This window comes from Canis aureus, chromosome 25, assembly GCF_053574225.1.
Source record: "Canis aureus isolate CA01 chromosome 25, VMU_Caureus_v.1.0, whole genome shotgun sequence".
In the NCBI taxonomy this organism is placed as follows: domain Eukaryota; kingdom Metazoa; phylum Chordata; class Mammalia; order Carnivora; family Canidae; genus Canis; species Canis aureus.
Genome location: NC_135635.1, coordinates 20516804 through 20531079, shown reverse-complemented (window position 1 = coordinate 20531079; position 14276 = coordinate 20516804). Strand labels below are relative to the sequence as shown.

Below are 14276 nucleotides of genomic sequence, written 5' to 3'. Positions count from 1 at the left end.
ATACCTCTCTACTCCTAAAAAGATGGAATCACTGTCCCAACATTCATTAAGATAGTGTAATTCTCAACATTCAATCCATGCAGGGAAATTAAAAATACATCATTTTTAAAATTAAATGTAAGATACATTTTATTATCTCCAGCCTTATGAAGATCTGCTAAAATGGATATTATTTTTTTAAATGGATATTAAATAAATGCTCAAAACTTTTTTTTTTTGAGGCCTAACTGCCTACCTGGCACATTTTAGTGGCAGGAAATGAATAAGCATACCAACCTGTCAAAGGAAGAAGGTTTGGGGCCATTTGAAGATGTTTCCCATTTCCTACCTTAAAGTTGATCATAATAATATTTCTGCAGGAGTCAGGAGAACATGTTCTTCCAGCTAAACCACTGGAATACACGGATGGGACTACAAGTGAAAGAACTTAGAGCTGATCACACAGACTGGATAGAGAAAATTAATAATATTGTACAAAAAATAAACCTAACAGAGAACACAGTGAAGAGGTAATTTAGGGTGCTGGGTTTGGTCAAAAAATTCTGAAAATTTTCGTAACCTCAGAAACTCTTGGTTTAAGAGTTGGTAAAATCTTTCAGGAAAAGTCTTCAGAATAAGAAGTACCAAGTCTTGGATTTAGAAGTCAATGTCACAAAATCTCAAAGTGTATATCAAAGTTATCTGCATTTTGGCTCTCTCTTTTCTCAAGGAAAGGACTTTGCTTATAGGATCTTTTTTTGTAGCTATGTTAATAGTCATCAAAGGAAGGACTTCAAGTCCCCAATAACTCTTGAGCTTTACTCAGTATTGTCCAAAGGGATCCAACCAGCATGACATGAAAAAAGTATTTAAAAGAATGCTTGTTAATGCATATTTGAATCTAAGTAAGAAATTTTAAGATGAAACAGAAAAGATAAGAGTAACTGTTATGTATGTAGTCACTGGTATAAAAAGAACAGGCTTTGAGTCAAAGGGATTCCTTCTATTTGTGTTGTTTATGTTCAGAGTACAGACGTGTCACATTTTGTTAGATTTATGCCTAAGTTTTTAATGCTTTTGGTGCCATCATACTTAAAATTTTTCTAATCTCTAATTATTAATTGCTAGGCTATAGAAATGCAGTTGGTTTTTGTATATTGGTCTTGTGACCTTGCTAACTTCATTTATTAGTTCCAGTAGTTTTGTAAGTTATTTGGGATTTTCCACATGGATAATCATGTCATCTGCAAATAGAGGGAGGTTTATATCTTCCTTTTCAATCTATCTTTTACTTCTTTTTTACTACCTTATCATATTAACTAGAACTTTTAGTATGATGTTGAATTGGAGGAATGACAGCAGACACTGGACATACTTACCTTGTTCTCAATCCTATAGAAAAAGCATTAAGTGTAATGTGAAGTGTTTTGCTGGTTTGGGGGGTGGGTTGTTTGTTTTTTGAGATTGAGAAAGTGTTTTCTATTATTAGTTTACTGAGATATTTTTTTAAATCAGGAATGATACTAAATTTTTTCAATAGCTTTTGCTGCATCTATGAATGATCATGTTGTTTATTTGTTTATAATTTCCTAATATGGGAGATTATAATGACTGATTTTTGAATGCTGAACCAGCCTTGAATTCCCAGAATAAACTCAGCTTGGTCTTTTTATATATTGTTGGATTCTGTTTACTAAAGTGGAATTTTTGGATATGTTAATGAGAGATATTGGCCTTTTTCTTTCTTGTAATGTATTAGTACCAAAAAACTTGCCTGATAGAAAAAAATGGGATATTTCCCCATTTGTTCTATTTTCTGGATAAAATTGTGTAGAACTGGCATAATTTCTTCTTTAAATGTTTGATTTAATTCACCAGTGAAGCCATATTGCCTGAGTATTTCATTACAGTAAAATTTTCAACTACAAATTGAATTTCTTTAATGACATATAGGGCCATTCAGGCTACTGAACTCTTGGGTATATATCATGGTAGATTGTATCTTTCAAGGAATTTGCCCATTTCATCTTCCCTCAGCCTTTCCAAATGGTAACATTTTTTTTTCCAAATGGTAACATTTTGTCCAACTCTAGCATACCATCAAAACCAAGAAATTGACCTTGGTATTTTAAACAGAGCTTATTCAGATTTTCCAGTTATATGTATTCTCTTTTTTGTATGTAAATATGCATACAGTCCTGTGCAATTTATTATATGAGTAGTCTTAGAAAACCACCACCACATCAAGATGCTCAATCTACCCTTGCACAAGACTCCTCTGTTTTACCCCTTTTTAGCCACACCTATTCCCTCTGGCCCTCCCCTAATCACCAGCAATGACAAATCATTTCCACATGTCTATAACCAAGTTATTCCATAAATGTTATCAAGTGATGCATTATGCATCCCATTGAGATTTATTTTTTCATTCAGCATAATTTTCCTGAGGTTCATCCAAGCTGTTGCTTGTCTATCAATAGTTCCTATCTTTTTGTTGCTGAGTAGTATTCCATGGTATGGATATATATACAGAGAGAGTTTGGTTAACCATTCACCCATCAAAGGATAAGTGTGTTATTCCTAGTTTCCAGCTATTATGAATAAAGCCACTTTGGACATTCATGTACAACTTCCTGTGTGAAAATAAATCTTCATTTCTCTTCTTGGGATATCTTCTTGGGATAATTGCCCAAGAATGAAATGGCTGGTTCACGTGGTAAGTCTGTTTTTAGTTTTGACAGGAAGCACCAAGCTATTTTCTGGAGTGGCTGTCCATTTTTACATTCCCACCACCAATGTCTGAGTGACCCAATTTTTCCACATCCTCATTAGCAGTTGACATTATCGCTATTTTGCATCTTAGCCATTCCGATAAATTTGTAGCAATATATCTTTGCAGTCTTAATTTGAATTTCTCTAATAGCTAATGGTGCTGAGCATCATTTCACATATTTGCCATGTCTGTTTCTCCTTAGTGAAATGTCTGTGCATGTATTTTGCCTATTTCTCAATTGGATAGTTTATTTTTTTAATGTTGAGGCTTGAATAGCTTTCATATATTCTAGACATAAGACCTTTACCAGATATTGACAAGCAAATCCATTTAACAGAGTTTTTGGCCAAACTAAAGCTTTAAAGTTTCCATGAGGTCCAGTTTATCAATGTTCCCTCTTATAGGTAGTATTATTGGTGTCAAGTCTAAGAAATCTTTACCTAGTTCTAAGTTCCAAATATTTTCTGTAGGGTTTTTTCCTAGAAATTTAGCTAAGCTTCCATTTTAATCTTTTAAATTTTCTGCTTCTATATCCAATTAGGCCTTACATTTCTTTACTATTATATAGATTAGTGTTTTTCTTGCATTGCTTTTGTGACATCCCATTCCAACACCCCACTACTCAAGAGTCCTCTATGTAAGAATTGGATTTCATTCTTAAAAGATGAAAAAAAAAAAAAAACCTATTGGGTGATTTTTCTTAATCTATAGGACTTAATCAATCTCTTTGTCTGTTTGCAGCTTACTAAATGAGGTGATGTCCTTGGAGGGCCAAATTGAAAAGCTGGGGTCACACCAGGACCTTGACCCTGATCAGGGGGCAAACATTGAGGTAAGCTGGAGGCTTGGAAAAGATAAGCTGGGAGGTTGTGAAGAGTTTGCCACCATTCCCACCCCTTCTATTATCATTTACCAGGTCATAATAAGAATTAAAACCTATCTTTTGTCCCAAGGAGAGGTGCTCTCTGGTGGTGCTCCCTGGTGGTCAGTTCTGAGCACCTTTCATGTGGGATCCACTCCTTCTATTCCCTGATGACACAAAGAGACTTTTTAATTCTACCTACAAACTCAGTTCAATAGGCTTATATCTTTATGCCATCTTAAGACAATGATGGGTATCTTAAGAAAAGACTTCTCTTCCTAATATTTGTATCCAGGCACCTAACAATTCAGAGAAGACATCCAGAATTAAATATTTGTGAATAACATCCTTAAAATGTAAGAGATATATTTGTCTTCATCTTTGATGCCTTCTTGAAGAGTTCTTATGTTGATTTTCATGAGCTCCAGTTTTTCTGTTGTTTTCTTGCCTTGCGCTTCTGAGACACTCTTTTCTGCGAAAGGTTTACTTTCCCTTTTTTAAAGAGTCTCAAGGTGTTAGAAAGGTAGTGACCAACTTTGGATAAGAATTCAACTTTAGAGCTCTGGCTGATAGTATTTTTAAACTTCATGCCTTTGGAAAAAAAAATCTCTAAGAAAGGAAAATCCTGTGTCTTGCTACCTCCTCTGCTGTAGTTCAAGCCAGAAAGCTTAAGTGACTTTTGGAGGAAATAAAGAAGAAATGTCCCTTTTATTGTAGGAAGGTAATGTTTATTTGGACCCTTCACATATTAAAAGCCAGCTACAGATAAGCACAGATTTAACATGGGGGGGAAATACTTTTAACCATGCTTTAGTACAAAATTTTGAAGCAGCAACCTCATTTTGAGCTAGTTGAAAAGTCAAGAGTTTTTTCACTATCCTTGGGCTTTGGAAAGTGCAAATTATGAGAAAAGAAAAGAGGGCAAAAGCCAAAAAATATCCTGCCCTGCAAAATTTCCTCTAAAAGTCAGTAGTGTCACAGGAATGTGGATTTCAGTAGGAGGTAGGGTTAGTGAGGGATGGGTATCATAAGAATGGGGAGGAAGATAAAAGAGCACAAAGATAAATGAAAGTGAGATTTAAAAAAGAAACCATGGGCAGCCCGGGTGGCTCAGCAGTTTAGCACCGCCTTCAGTCCAGAGCGTGATCCTGGAGACCCAGGATAGAGTCCCAGTCGGGCTCCCTGCATGGAGCCTGCTTCTCCCTCTGCTTGTGTCTCTGCCTCTCTCTCTCTCTGAATAAATAAATAAAATCTTTTAAAAATAATAAATAAAAAAATAAAAAAGAAACCAACAGAGGCTTAGGATAATATGAAAAGGGAAGGCATGACAACTACATATGGAGATTCTCTCTGTCCTGGGGATGCACAGCTTTGTATGCACTTTGAAAAATAGCATGACTTAAAACTATAAACATAAAAAAAAAATAAAATAAAATAAAATAAAAATAAAACTATAAACAATCCCATATATCCACCAACTGGTATGTGGATAAAGTATGGTACATGTTATATGATAGAATACTACTCAGCAATAAGAAAGAATGGACTTCTTACTCATTCAACAACATGAATGAGTCTCAAATGCATTATGCTGAATGAAGCGAGCCGGATCCAGAAGCTTACATAACATTCTGAAAATGGCAAAACTATAGGAACAGAAAAGAGGTTAGTAGTTGCTAGAGTTGTATGCACAAAGGGAGGGAGGACTGACAAAGGAACACAGGAAATTTGGTATAGATGGAAATATTCTGTATCTTGTGCTAATGATTATGTCGAAAACCATACACTTTTAAACAGTGAGGTTTACAGTATATAAATCATAGCTCAATACACGTGATTCTAAAACTGGACACAAGGTCCATCCTCAATAAGTCTAAAGAGTGATGGGAAAGGCTACATAAAAGCAAAGGCAGCAATATAATGAATTTAAAATTTTAAATATAAGCATTACAGAAGCAAAGTCAATAGCAACGGCTATAGGTTTACTCCAGTGAAAGGAAAGTGAAGATTGTTAGATATGGAAACAACAACCAAAGTGTGGGAAAATTAAAGGAGAAATAAGTCAATAAAGTTGAAGTAATACCACATGTATTGGCTTATTTATATCTCATGAAGAATTGGAGTGACTCAGAATGACGTGAAAGGGAGAGGAGGGAAAAAATTGGTAAAATCACTTTAAAAACACGCACACAGCAGAAACAAATTTAAAAGGTAAGATTAGGAAAGGACTTTGAGGTGGCCTTTTAGGAAAGGACTTTGAGGTGGCCTTTGAGTGTTGTCATATTTAACCCCCAAATCCATGAAGCTTTCTGAGATCTCCATATCAACATCTAGACTCATTCTGTGACTGACTCCCATTATCTTTAATACAATTATCTTAGATAAAAACTGTGCAAAGATACTTACTATATAAATAAACCAGGGTATCAAGTAAAATGTGATTATAAGGTCACAGCTCCCTTCTAAGTAATTAAGTCACACAATATAGAAGTTGGTGATTGATGGATTTAGTAAAAGAGGGGTGTAACTATACATTCTCTGGAAATTGTTTGGGGGTAAATGCTCGTAACATGTATCCAACCAGCACAGTGCCTAGCTCAAGGGTGTAGGATGTGGCTAATTCCATCGTGTTGATTCAACTTAATGTTGATTTTGGAGATCAGCATCAAGAGCAGTATCAGGGCAGCCCGGGTGGCTCAGCCGTTTAGCGTCGCCTTCAGCCCAGGGCCTGATCCTGGAGACCCGGGGTCGAGTCCTACATCGGGCTCCCGGCGTGGAGTCTGCTTCTCCCTCTGCCTGTGTCTCTGCCTCTCTCTCTCTCTCTCTCTCTCTCTCTCTCTCTGTGTGTTTCTCTCATGAATAAATAAATAAATCTTTAAAAAAGAAAAAGAAAAAAAGAGCAGTATCAAAAAAACAGTTGTTATTGAATCTCAGACTTTTTGATTATGAATGAGCTTTCTTCTAAAAATCTTCTCCAGGCAGCCCAGGTGGCTCAGCAGTTTAGTGCTGCCCTCAGCCCAGGGCGTGATCCTGGAGACCTGGAATCGAGTCCCACACAGGGCTCCCAGCATGGAGCCTGCTTCTCCCTCTGCCTGTGTCTCTGCCTCTCTTTCTCTCTGTGTCTCTCATGCATAAATAGATAAAATCTTAAAAAAAAAATCTCCATTTTGTTTCAATTAATTATAACTTTGATTTATGCCCTTTTATTTTAAAGGAGAAGATTATGGAAGTTAAAAAGCAATTAGAAGAAATGGATAACAAATGTGTTCAGGTAATGACACAATGGTGTTATAATAAGGAAGAATATTGGTTCTTCAAGGGAATCTCAGATCTGGAGAATTTTAGTGAATGGAATCCAAAATTGGATGATTAGACTCAGAATTTTAAAACCAGAAGGGAACTGTCTTATAGCCTATACCTTCATTTTCAGAGGCGAAAAGCATAACTCAAGAACATGACATGATTTGCCCAAATCTCTAGATGAAAAGACCAGTCTTGTTCTTGCTCTCCCAATTAAAAAATAAAAGTATGTGTATTTTTTCTTCTAACAAAAGCAATGCATGCTTATTTTAATGATTAAAACAGAGCTATTTCATATAAAAATGAAAAATAATGCTACTCCCTCAAAGATCAACACAATAAATATTTAGTATATCTATATTCTTTTAAATTTTCCTATACGTGTATTTACACGTTGCAACTTGCTGTTTTCACTTAGCATATTTCTTCAGCAACTTTTTATGCCACTAAATGTCATTTTACCTTTTCATTGTTTATATAATGCAGGATTTGATTTTTGGATTAAATCCATTTCATTGGATAGTTGGGGCTTTATAATAAATCTTTCCCATTACAAACTATGCCTCAGAAATCCGTATCTTTGCTTGCTTTTTCAAGTTCTTGTTTAAGAAATATTTCTAGAGGGATCCCTGGGTAGCGCAGCGGTTTGGCGCCCGCCTTTGGCCCAGGGCGCAATCCTGGAGACCCGGGATCGAGTCCCAAGTCGGGCTCCCGGTGCATGGAGTCTGCTTCTCCCTCTGCCTATGTCTCTGCCTCTCTCTCTCTGTGTGACTATCATAAATAAATTTAAAAAAATATTTCTAGAAATGGCACCTCTAGCACCTTTCTTTCTTGAATCCCAGAACACTGTTCTTCCTGCTATAGCTGTCTTTCAAAGTATCCTACAAGTCAATTACAGATTAATGAAAAAACTTAAAGTTATTTACTCCTGACATATATATAATTGGCAATCATGTCTTAGATGGTTTGCTTTCAGCCTGTCTCTTGAACTTATTGATATAAGCTAATCAAAACCATCTGTTATCTCTACCTGATGACCTGCAGGAGATGGGAAGAAAACAGGAACCAAACATTTTTTGTTGACAGCTCTTTTGCTAAACTATAGAGTCCAAATATTCAAACTAACATAATGAGAACTTTTATTCATATACTATAAATTTTAAAATATATAAAAGAAATATAGTTTTCTTTTTTTTTCTGAAACATACTGTTTCTCCAACTAGTGTCTTGGAAGTTTTTGGTTTTGGGGTTTTTTTAGAGAGAGAATGAGAGAGAACATGCACACGTTGGGGGGCTGCGGAGGTGTGCAGAGGAAGGAGGAGAAGGAGACAGAGACTCTTAAGCAGGCTGCCCATGCCCAGCATAGAGCCCAACGCAGGGCTTAATTTTATGACCTTGAGTTCATGACCTGAGCCAAAATCAAGAGTCAGACACTTAATCAACTGAGCCACCCAGGTGCCCCTAGTGTCTTGGAAGTTTTTTAAGGCACAACGAAAGAATAATGAATAGAGGGCAGCCCCGGTGGCGCAGCGGTTTAGCGCTGCCTGCAGCCCGGGGAGTGATCCTGGAGACCTGGGATGGAGTCCCACGTGGGATTCCCTGCGTGGAGCCAGCTTCTCCCTCTGCCTGTGTTTCTGCCTCTTTCTCTCTCTCTGTGTCTCTGTGAATAAATAAATAAAATATTTTAAAAAATAAAAGAATAATGAATAGAGAAAAAGATGATTTATCATAAGCTGCTATTGTATAAATTTATGCTTCTAAAATATTAAAAATAATTATACTTTTTTATTATGTCTCCTGTAATTTATCATGATATTATAGATTTGCTATATAAGTGCAAGAATTTTACTGAGTAAAGGTAAGTTTCAAAGAAGTCACTTTACAACTAAGTGATGTGAAAATGAGTGAGGTTTTATGTTATAAACCCCCAAAAAAGGGGGGGGGCACCTGGGTGGCTCAGTCGGTTAAGTGTCTGCCTTGGGCTTGGGTCATGATCTTGGGGTCTTGGAATCAAGCCCCACATCAGGCTTCCTGATCAGCGGGGAGTCTGCTTCTCCCTCTCTCTCTTCCCCTCCCTCCCTCCTATGCTTACTCGCTCTTTCCCTCTCTTTTGCTCTCTCTCTCTTTCAAATTAATAAATAAAATCTTTATTAATTTATTAAAAAAATAAAATCTTTAAAAAATAAACCAGAAAAAATATAATTTCTATTTTACCCCAAATTGTGGGTGTCTTTTCAGGAAGATGTTTGTAATGAAGCTCATGAATTAAAGGAGAAACTCATTGCAAGAATAAAGGTAAGATTTCACAGTTACACAAGCTCAAATGATGATAAAATGTAAATAAAGGGAAAATTCTTTCTCTAGAATTTAAGAGTATGCCACCTACTGTTCTCTTTCTCTGTCCTTATCACTTTTTTCTCCCTTTCTTGGCCCTCTGCTTTGGACCAACAGAACATCTCACCATCATGTGTACTCCAAAGATTCCATAGCCCTGTGCTGCTTCTACATCTCCTCCATTTGGAGCTTATCCTCCATATCAACACGTTACGTATTCTTCAAGGCTCAGCTCCATTCAAAGGATGGTGTCTGCAAATGCCATCTCCTCTTCCAGACCTCCCATAAATTTCACTAGTCAGAAAAGTGATGCCATATCTGAACTTCCACAATATATTGATGTAAATGTGAATGGGTGAAAGAAGCAATGAATGAGTGAGTCAATCTGTTACTTGTGCAGAGGTGCCTAATCATCCCACCTATCTGGAAATGTCCCACCAACAAACCTCAGCTACTCTATCTCATGATCTTATTTATTTTCTCTTTAGGATGTATCCTAATCTATAATATCTAATGTACATTTATGTTTAGTCATTTATTGCTTGTCCCCCAGCCCCTATAAACATGCATGTAATTCCTTACCCATTTGGTTTAAAAATGCACAAGTAATAGAACGCATATTCCTTATCTATTTTGTTAACCACAGTATCCCAGAATAGTGCCTGGAATGAGTCAATATGTTTTGCATAGATGAACAAATTGAACAGATGAATTCAATATAAGGATAATTATCTTCCTACATGAATCCAGTAGTTAAAGATTAGCATGTGGGTTTCATTTAATTTTCTACCATGATGCTACCTTATTTTGTGAATGTGTAAGTCTCTTTCTACTGGGTAAGTATCATTCTCCAATGATCTCCTCATGTGATTCACATGAGATTGGCAATGTGGGCTCCTGAGATGTTCTGGAGGAAAAGCACTCTGCATCATCTACAGTAAGACTAGCAGACCTGTAAAATAATTTTTTAAATGATAGCTGATTACTATTGTTTTCAGAACTTTTGCAAAGACATGACTCTGCTGAACACAAAGCTGGGGATGTACCAAAAGCAAGAAGAGAAACTAGACTCTCAGAGTCCTGAAGAAATGGGTATGGAAGGAAGTGAGCCCCTGCTTCCTCAGGTGGCACCAGCCCCATTAGTGCAGAACACTGCTCCTGGCATTACAATGTGGTAAGTTAGAGAAAGGGGCCTTTGGAGCTGGACAAAGGCCCCAAATGTATGAACCACAGTATGATGAATTTCTTCAAGGACTGACTAAAAATCTCTTTTATCTTCCTTTATAAATTATCTATTCTTGTTTTTTAAAAGTCCATTCATTTATTGGAGTCATAGTGCTTTTCACATTATTTTCAGATATATATATATATTTCTTTATTATTGCTTTAGATAAATATGTATACATAAATCTTAAAGGATGGTGTCTGCAAGCTATGATGCAGCCACCTCCACCAAAGGAACCTACCTGCTAAGCAGATTTGAAAACCTTTGTTCACTGGACAGGATGCCTCTCCCTTGAATGGCATTAAAGAAATACATACGAGCAAATTCTGACTCTTTGGATGCCTTTCTGAAGATGCCACACCATCATATATATCTGGAATAGTACCCTCCTCTAAGAAAACTTTTCTGATTCTTTACCCACCCCCCTCCCACTACCAATCCAATTCTACCTCTCGTGTGTGCACTCTACATTGCACATAATCCTGACATAGAATCCACAGCCTATTCTTTACAGGTAATTTTTTGGGGTTTTACAGGTATTCTTTTTGGGGTGATGACAATTTCCTGGAATTAGATAATGGTAATGGTTGTGGAACCCCATGAATAAACTAAAAGCTGCTGAATTATTCACTTTAAAGGGTAAATGTTATGGCATGCAAATTATATCTCAAAAACCAAAGAAGTAAATACCTTTTGATAATCACTTGATTGTGTAAAATGGGCAGATTATAATCCAGTTGATTATAATCCAGTTTATATACAGATTATAATCCAGTTGATTTCATCATATCATTATATTCTAGTTAAGACTGCATAAGGTTTTGACCAATTTCTTGTGTAAGAATTGGAAACATATTGGTTCTGCTGAAGCATATTTATACATTATCTTTTTGAGGAGGTTGATTTTGCAGACTTAGTCAATCATTATGTATCAGTTTTGTTGTTTTGGGCTCAGAGAGTACCTCTTCCTGGTATAGTCCCCAATTCCTCAGTTCCCTTAGAGACCTTTCACAAACAGTGTAACAGTGTAAACATTTTGGAAAAGATTGAAGGTCTTATGCATGGCAAGTCTTGAAAAAGAAATATATAAGTAAACAGTATTAAAAAAGTCAAAGAATGTCTTTATTCTTTAAAGAATGTAAACTGAAAATGAATAAAATATTTAATGATACTAATATTTGGTTTCACACAGGGAATATGAAAGAAATTATTTTGAATTAGTACCCATGATGTTTCCCAAAGAAAAATGTCTGTACTTTAAAAAATAAATGTTACACATGTTCTTTTATCTGTTTAATAATAGAAAAGCTGAAAAATAATTTAAGTTATGTTGACTTGTAAATAAATATCAAACAATTCAGCAGTGTCAAAAAATAAATCTGAAAGTTAATAAATGAAAAGAAATAAATACATAAATCTGAACCCAACCATACCTAGAGTATTCACTAAAGGAAAAAAAAAACTGGAATAATACACAACAAACCAAAAGAAAAAGAAAACAAAAAAATTAGCACAAAAATAGGAAAAAAGAAAGAATGAACAAATGAAAGGAAAGAAGAAAAGAAAAAAGAAACAACTGAGCTGATGATATCAGAGTGATGAGATTATAACTTTTTCATTTCTCTGCTTTCTAATAAAATGTGATGGGGTGCCTGGGTCACAGTAGGTTAAGTGACCAACTCTTGGTTTCAGCTCATGTTATGATCTTGGGATCATGGTATTAAGTCCTGCCCAAAAGTCCATACAGTGCAGAATCTGCCTGAGATTGTCTCTCCCTCTCCTTGTGCCCCTCATGCTCATTCTTTCTCTCTCTCTCTCTCTCTGAAATAAATAAATCTTTAATTTAAAAAAATGTGAAATACAAGCAATTACTTGTGTAACTACTGAGAGACAGCCAGTGGCAATAATGCCATGCAACTTGGCTCAGGTTTACAGATTCCACTGAGTTGGATCACAAAATAATCCATGGCTAACTTTAAGTGCGCTCTAAATTTTCTCTTCTGAAATATATTATTGATGGTAATTATCTCCCGGTAACTGGATTATCTGTGACATTTCTTTCCTTCTCTGTGTTTTTCTGGATCTTCCAGATCTTCTTTTTTTTTTTTTTAATTTTTATTTATTTATGATAGTCCCAGAGAGAGAGAGAGAGAGGCAGAGACACAGGCAGAGAAGCAGGCTCCATGCACCGGGAGCCCGATGTGGGATTCGATCCCGGGTCTCCAGGATCGCGCCCTGGGCCAAAGGCAGGCGCCAAACCGCTGCGCCACCCAGGGATCCCTTTTTTTTTTTTTTTTTTTAATTTTTATTTATTTATGATAGTCCCAGAGAGAGAGAGAGAGCAGATCTTCTACCCTAATCATGCACTGCATTTGTAATTAGAAAATAATAGTGCACGGATTTAAAAGCAAATAAATAAAATACATCATAGATATAGCCTAGAAGACGGAGTCTCTAAAGATTTGAGAAAGTTTAACTTTAAGAGGATTAAGTCTGGTTCTAGGACAAAACTAGTGATAGAGCGAGACTCCATTTTTCACATTGCATTGTATATCCTCAGGAAAATCTAACTGCCTTTTCCTTTATTTCCCTCCAAATCGGTGTCATGTGAGTCACAAGTGAGGTAAAGATGTCAATAATCAGCTAGAGTGTGAGAAGAGCATTTCAAAGGAGGCTCATAATTTCCAGGGTTTCATTATCTTACGGCTATAGAACTTTAGAATTCTAATGCCAGCCCTAGGATGGAAGTAAGTGTTCAACTACTCCAAGCTCCTTCTTTTGCAGATGTCAACTGAAGTCAAGAGAAACTCAGTTATTTTCTTGAAGTTCTAGAACTACCGGTGGAGGAGCCAGGAGTTTCATCAGTGCTGTTTCCTTCAGAATGTTCTTAACACAGATGTTTTCTTTCCTTGTAGGAAGCGTGCACTGAGGATTTTCATCATATTTTATGTCCTCACCTTCACTGGACTTTCATGTTACATACTATTTTTCGATGCTACATTTATCTTTGAAAGCTTACTCCCTGCAATGCTCGGTCGCCGCAGAATGTGGGAACTACGGGAGATCATTGAGCCTTTCTTGAACTTGGAGGTGGAAGACTTGTTACCCTCCTAAAGATATAGAAGTTACTGGTGCTCTACTGACTTTCTCCTTAATAAAATTCTGGCTGTTCTTGTATTATGGGGGTTAAAATATTTTTCAAAAATTACTATTGAGGGTTTGGCAAAAAAACATTGTAGTTGTATAGAAATTACTTGTTCACAGAAAAAACGAAAATAGTTTCTTTCCCTTTATGACTCACAATTACTTCTTGAATCATTCTCACATTGTTTAAATATTTACCTCAAAGCACTAGCCTATTCTCCTCCAATCCTGAGAATATTGAGACTACCAAGTATTAGCTTCCTTGGCCCATCCCCTCTTCCCCAACTTTCCTCAAAAAGGAAAGCACAGAACTCCTCTCCATCATGATGAGTTATACTTCCCATATTTGGGGAGTAGTGGACATATCTTGGTTTTTCTCCTAACATTCCCTTTCCCTTTTGGTAAAACTAACCCTAGTTTTGCTTTCAAAGAACTACCTTTACCAGTGAGTACAATTGTAAGTGGTCTTTCAGTCAGTGTCTTCTTTCTGTTAACAACAGTTGAGAATATATTGAATTAGATTCTCTAAGAATGAGAATTTTGGGAAGAATCCTACAAAGAAGGGAAATGATTGAAACTTCAATTTTGGGAACTAGCCTATATCTTTTTCTCCTTAAATTAGAGTTGGTTCTATGACTTAGAACCAAAGGAAGTCTAAT

General features: G+C 36.2%; 1 protein-coding gene across 8 annotated transcripts in view; it reads left to right on the top strand.

Annotated features, from left to right (window-relative positions):
- SMCO2 (single-pass membrane protein with coiled-coil domains 2) overlaps nucleotides 1-14276 on the top strand; it is a 44251-nt gene that overhangs the window by 13125 nt on the left and 16850 nt on the right. For 3 of the 8 annotated variants that reach the window (XM_077870620.1, XM_077870627.1, XM_077870621.1), the window contains 6 exons: nucleotides 360-509; nucleotides 3494-3584; nucleotides 6829-6885; nucleotides 9153-9209; nucleotides 10247-10422; nucleotides 13389-13650. In XM_077870620.1, the coding sequence (XP_077726746.1) occupies nucleotides 360-509; nucleotides 3494-3584; nucleotides 6829-6885; nucleotides 9153-9209; nucleotides 10247-10422; nucleotides 13389-13587 (730 nt within the window). In that variant the 3' untranslated portion in view covers nucleotides 13588-13650. Of the gene's footprint in view, nucleotides 1-359; nucleotides 510-3493; nucleotides 3585-6828; nucleotides 6886-9152; nucleotides 9210-10246; nucleotides 10423-13388; nucleotides 13651-14276 lie in introns of those variants that run through there. The other 5 variants (XM_077870623.1, XM_077870626.1, XM_077870625.1 and 2 more) reach the window with 4 other exon arrangements.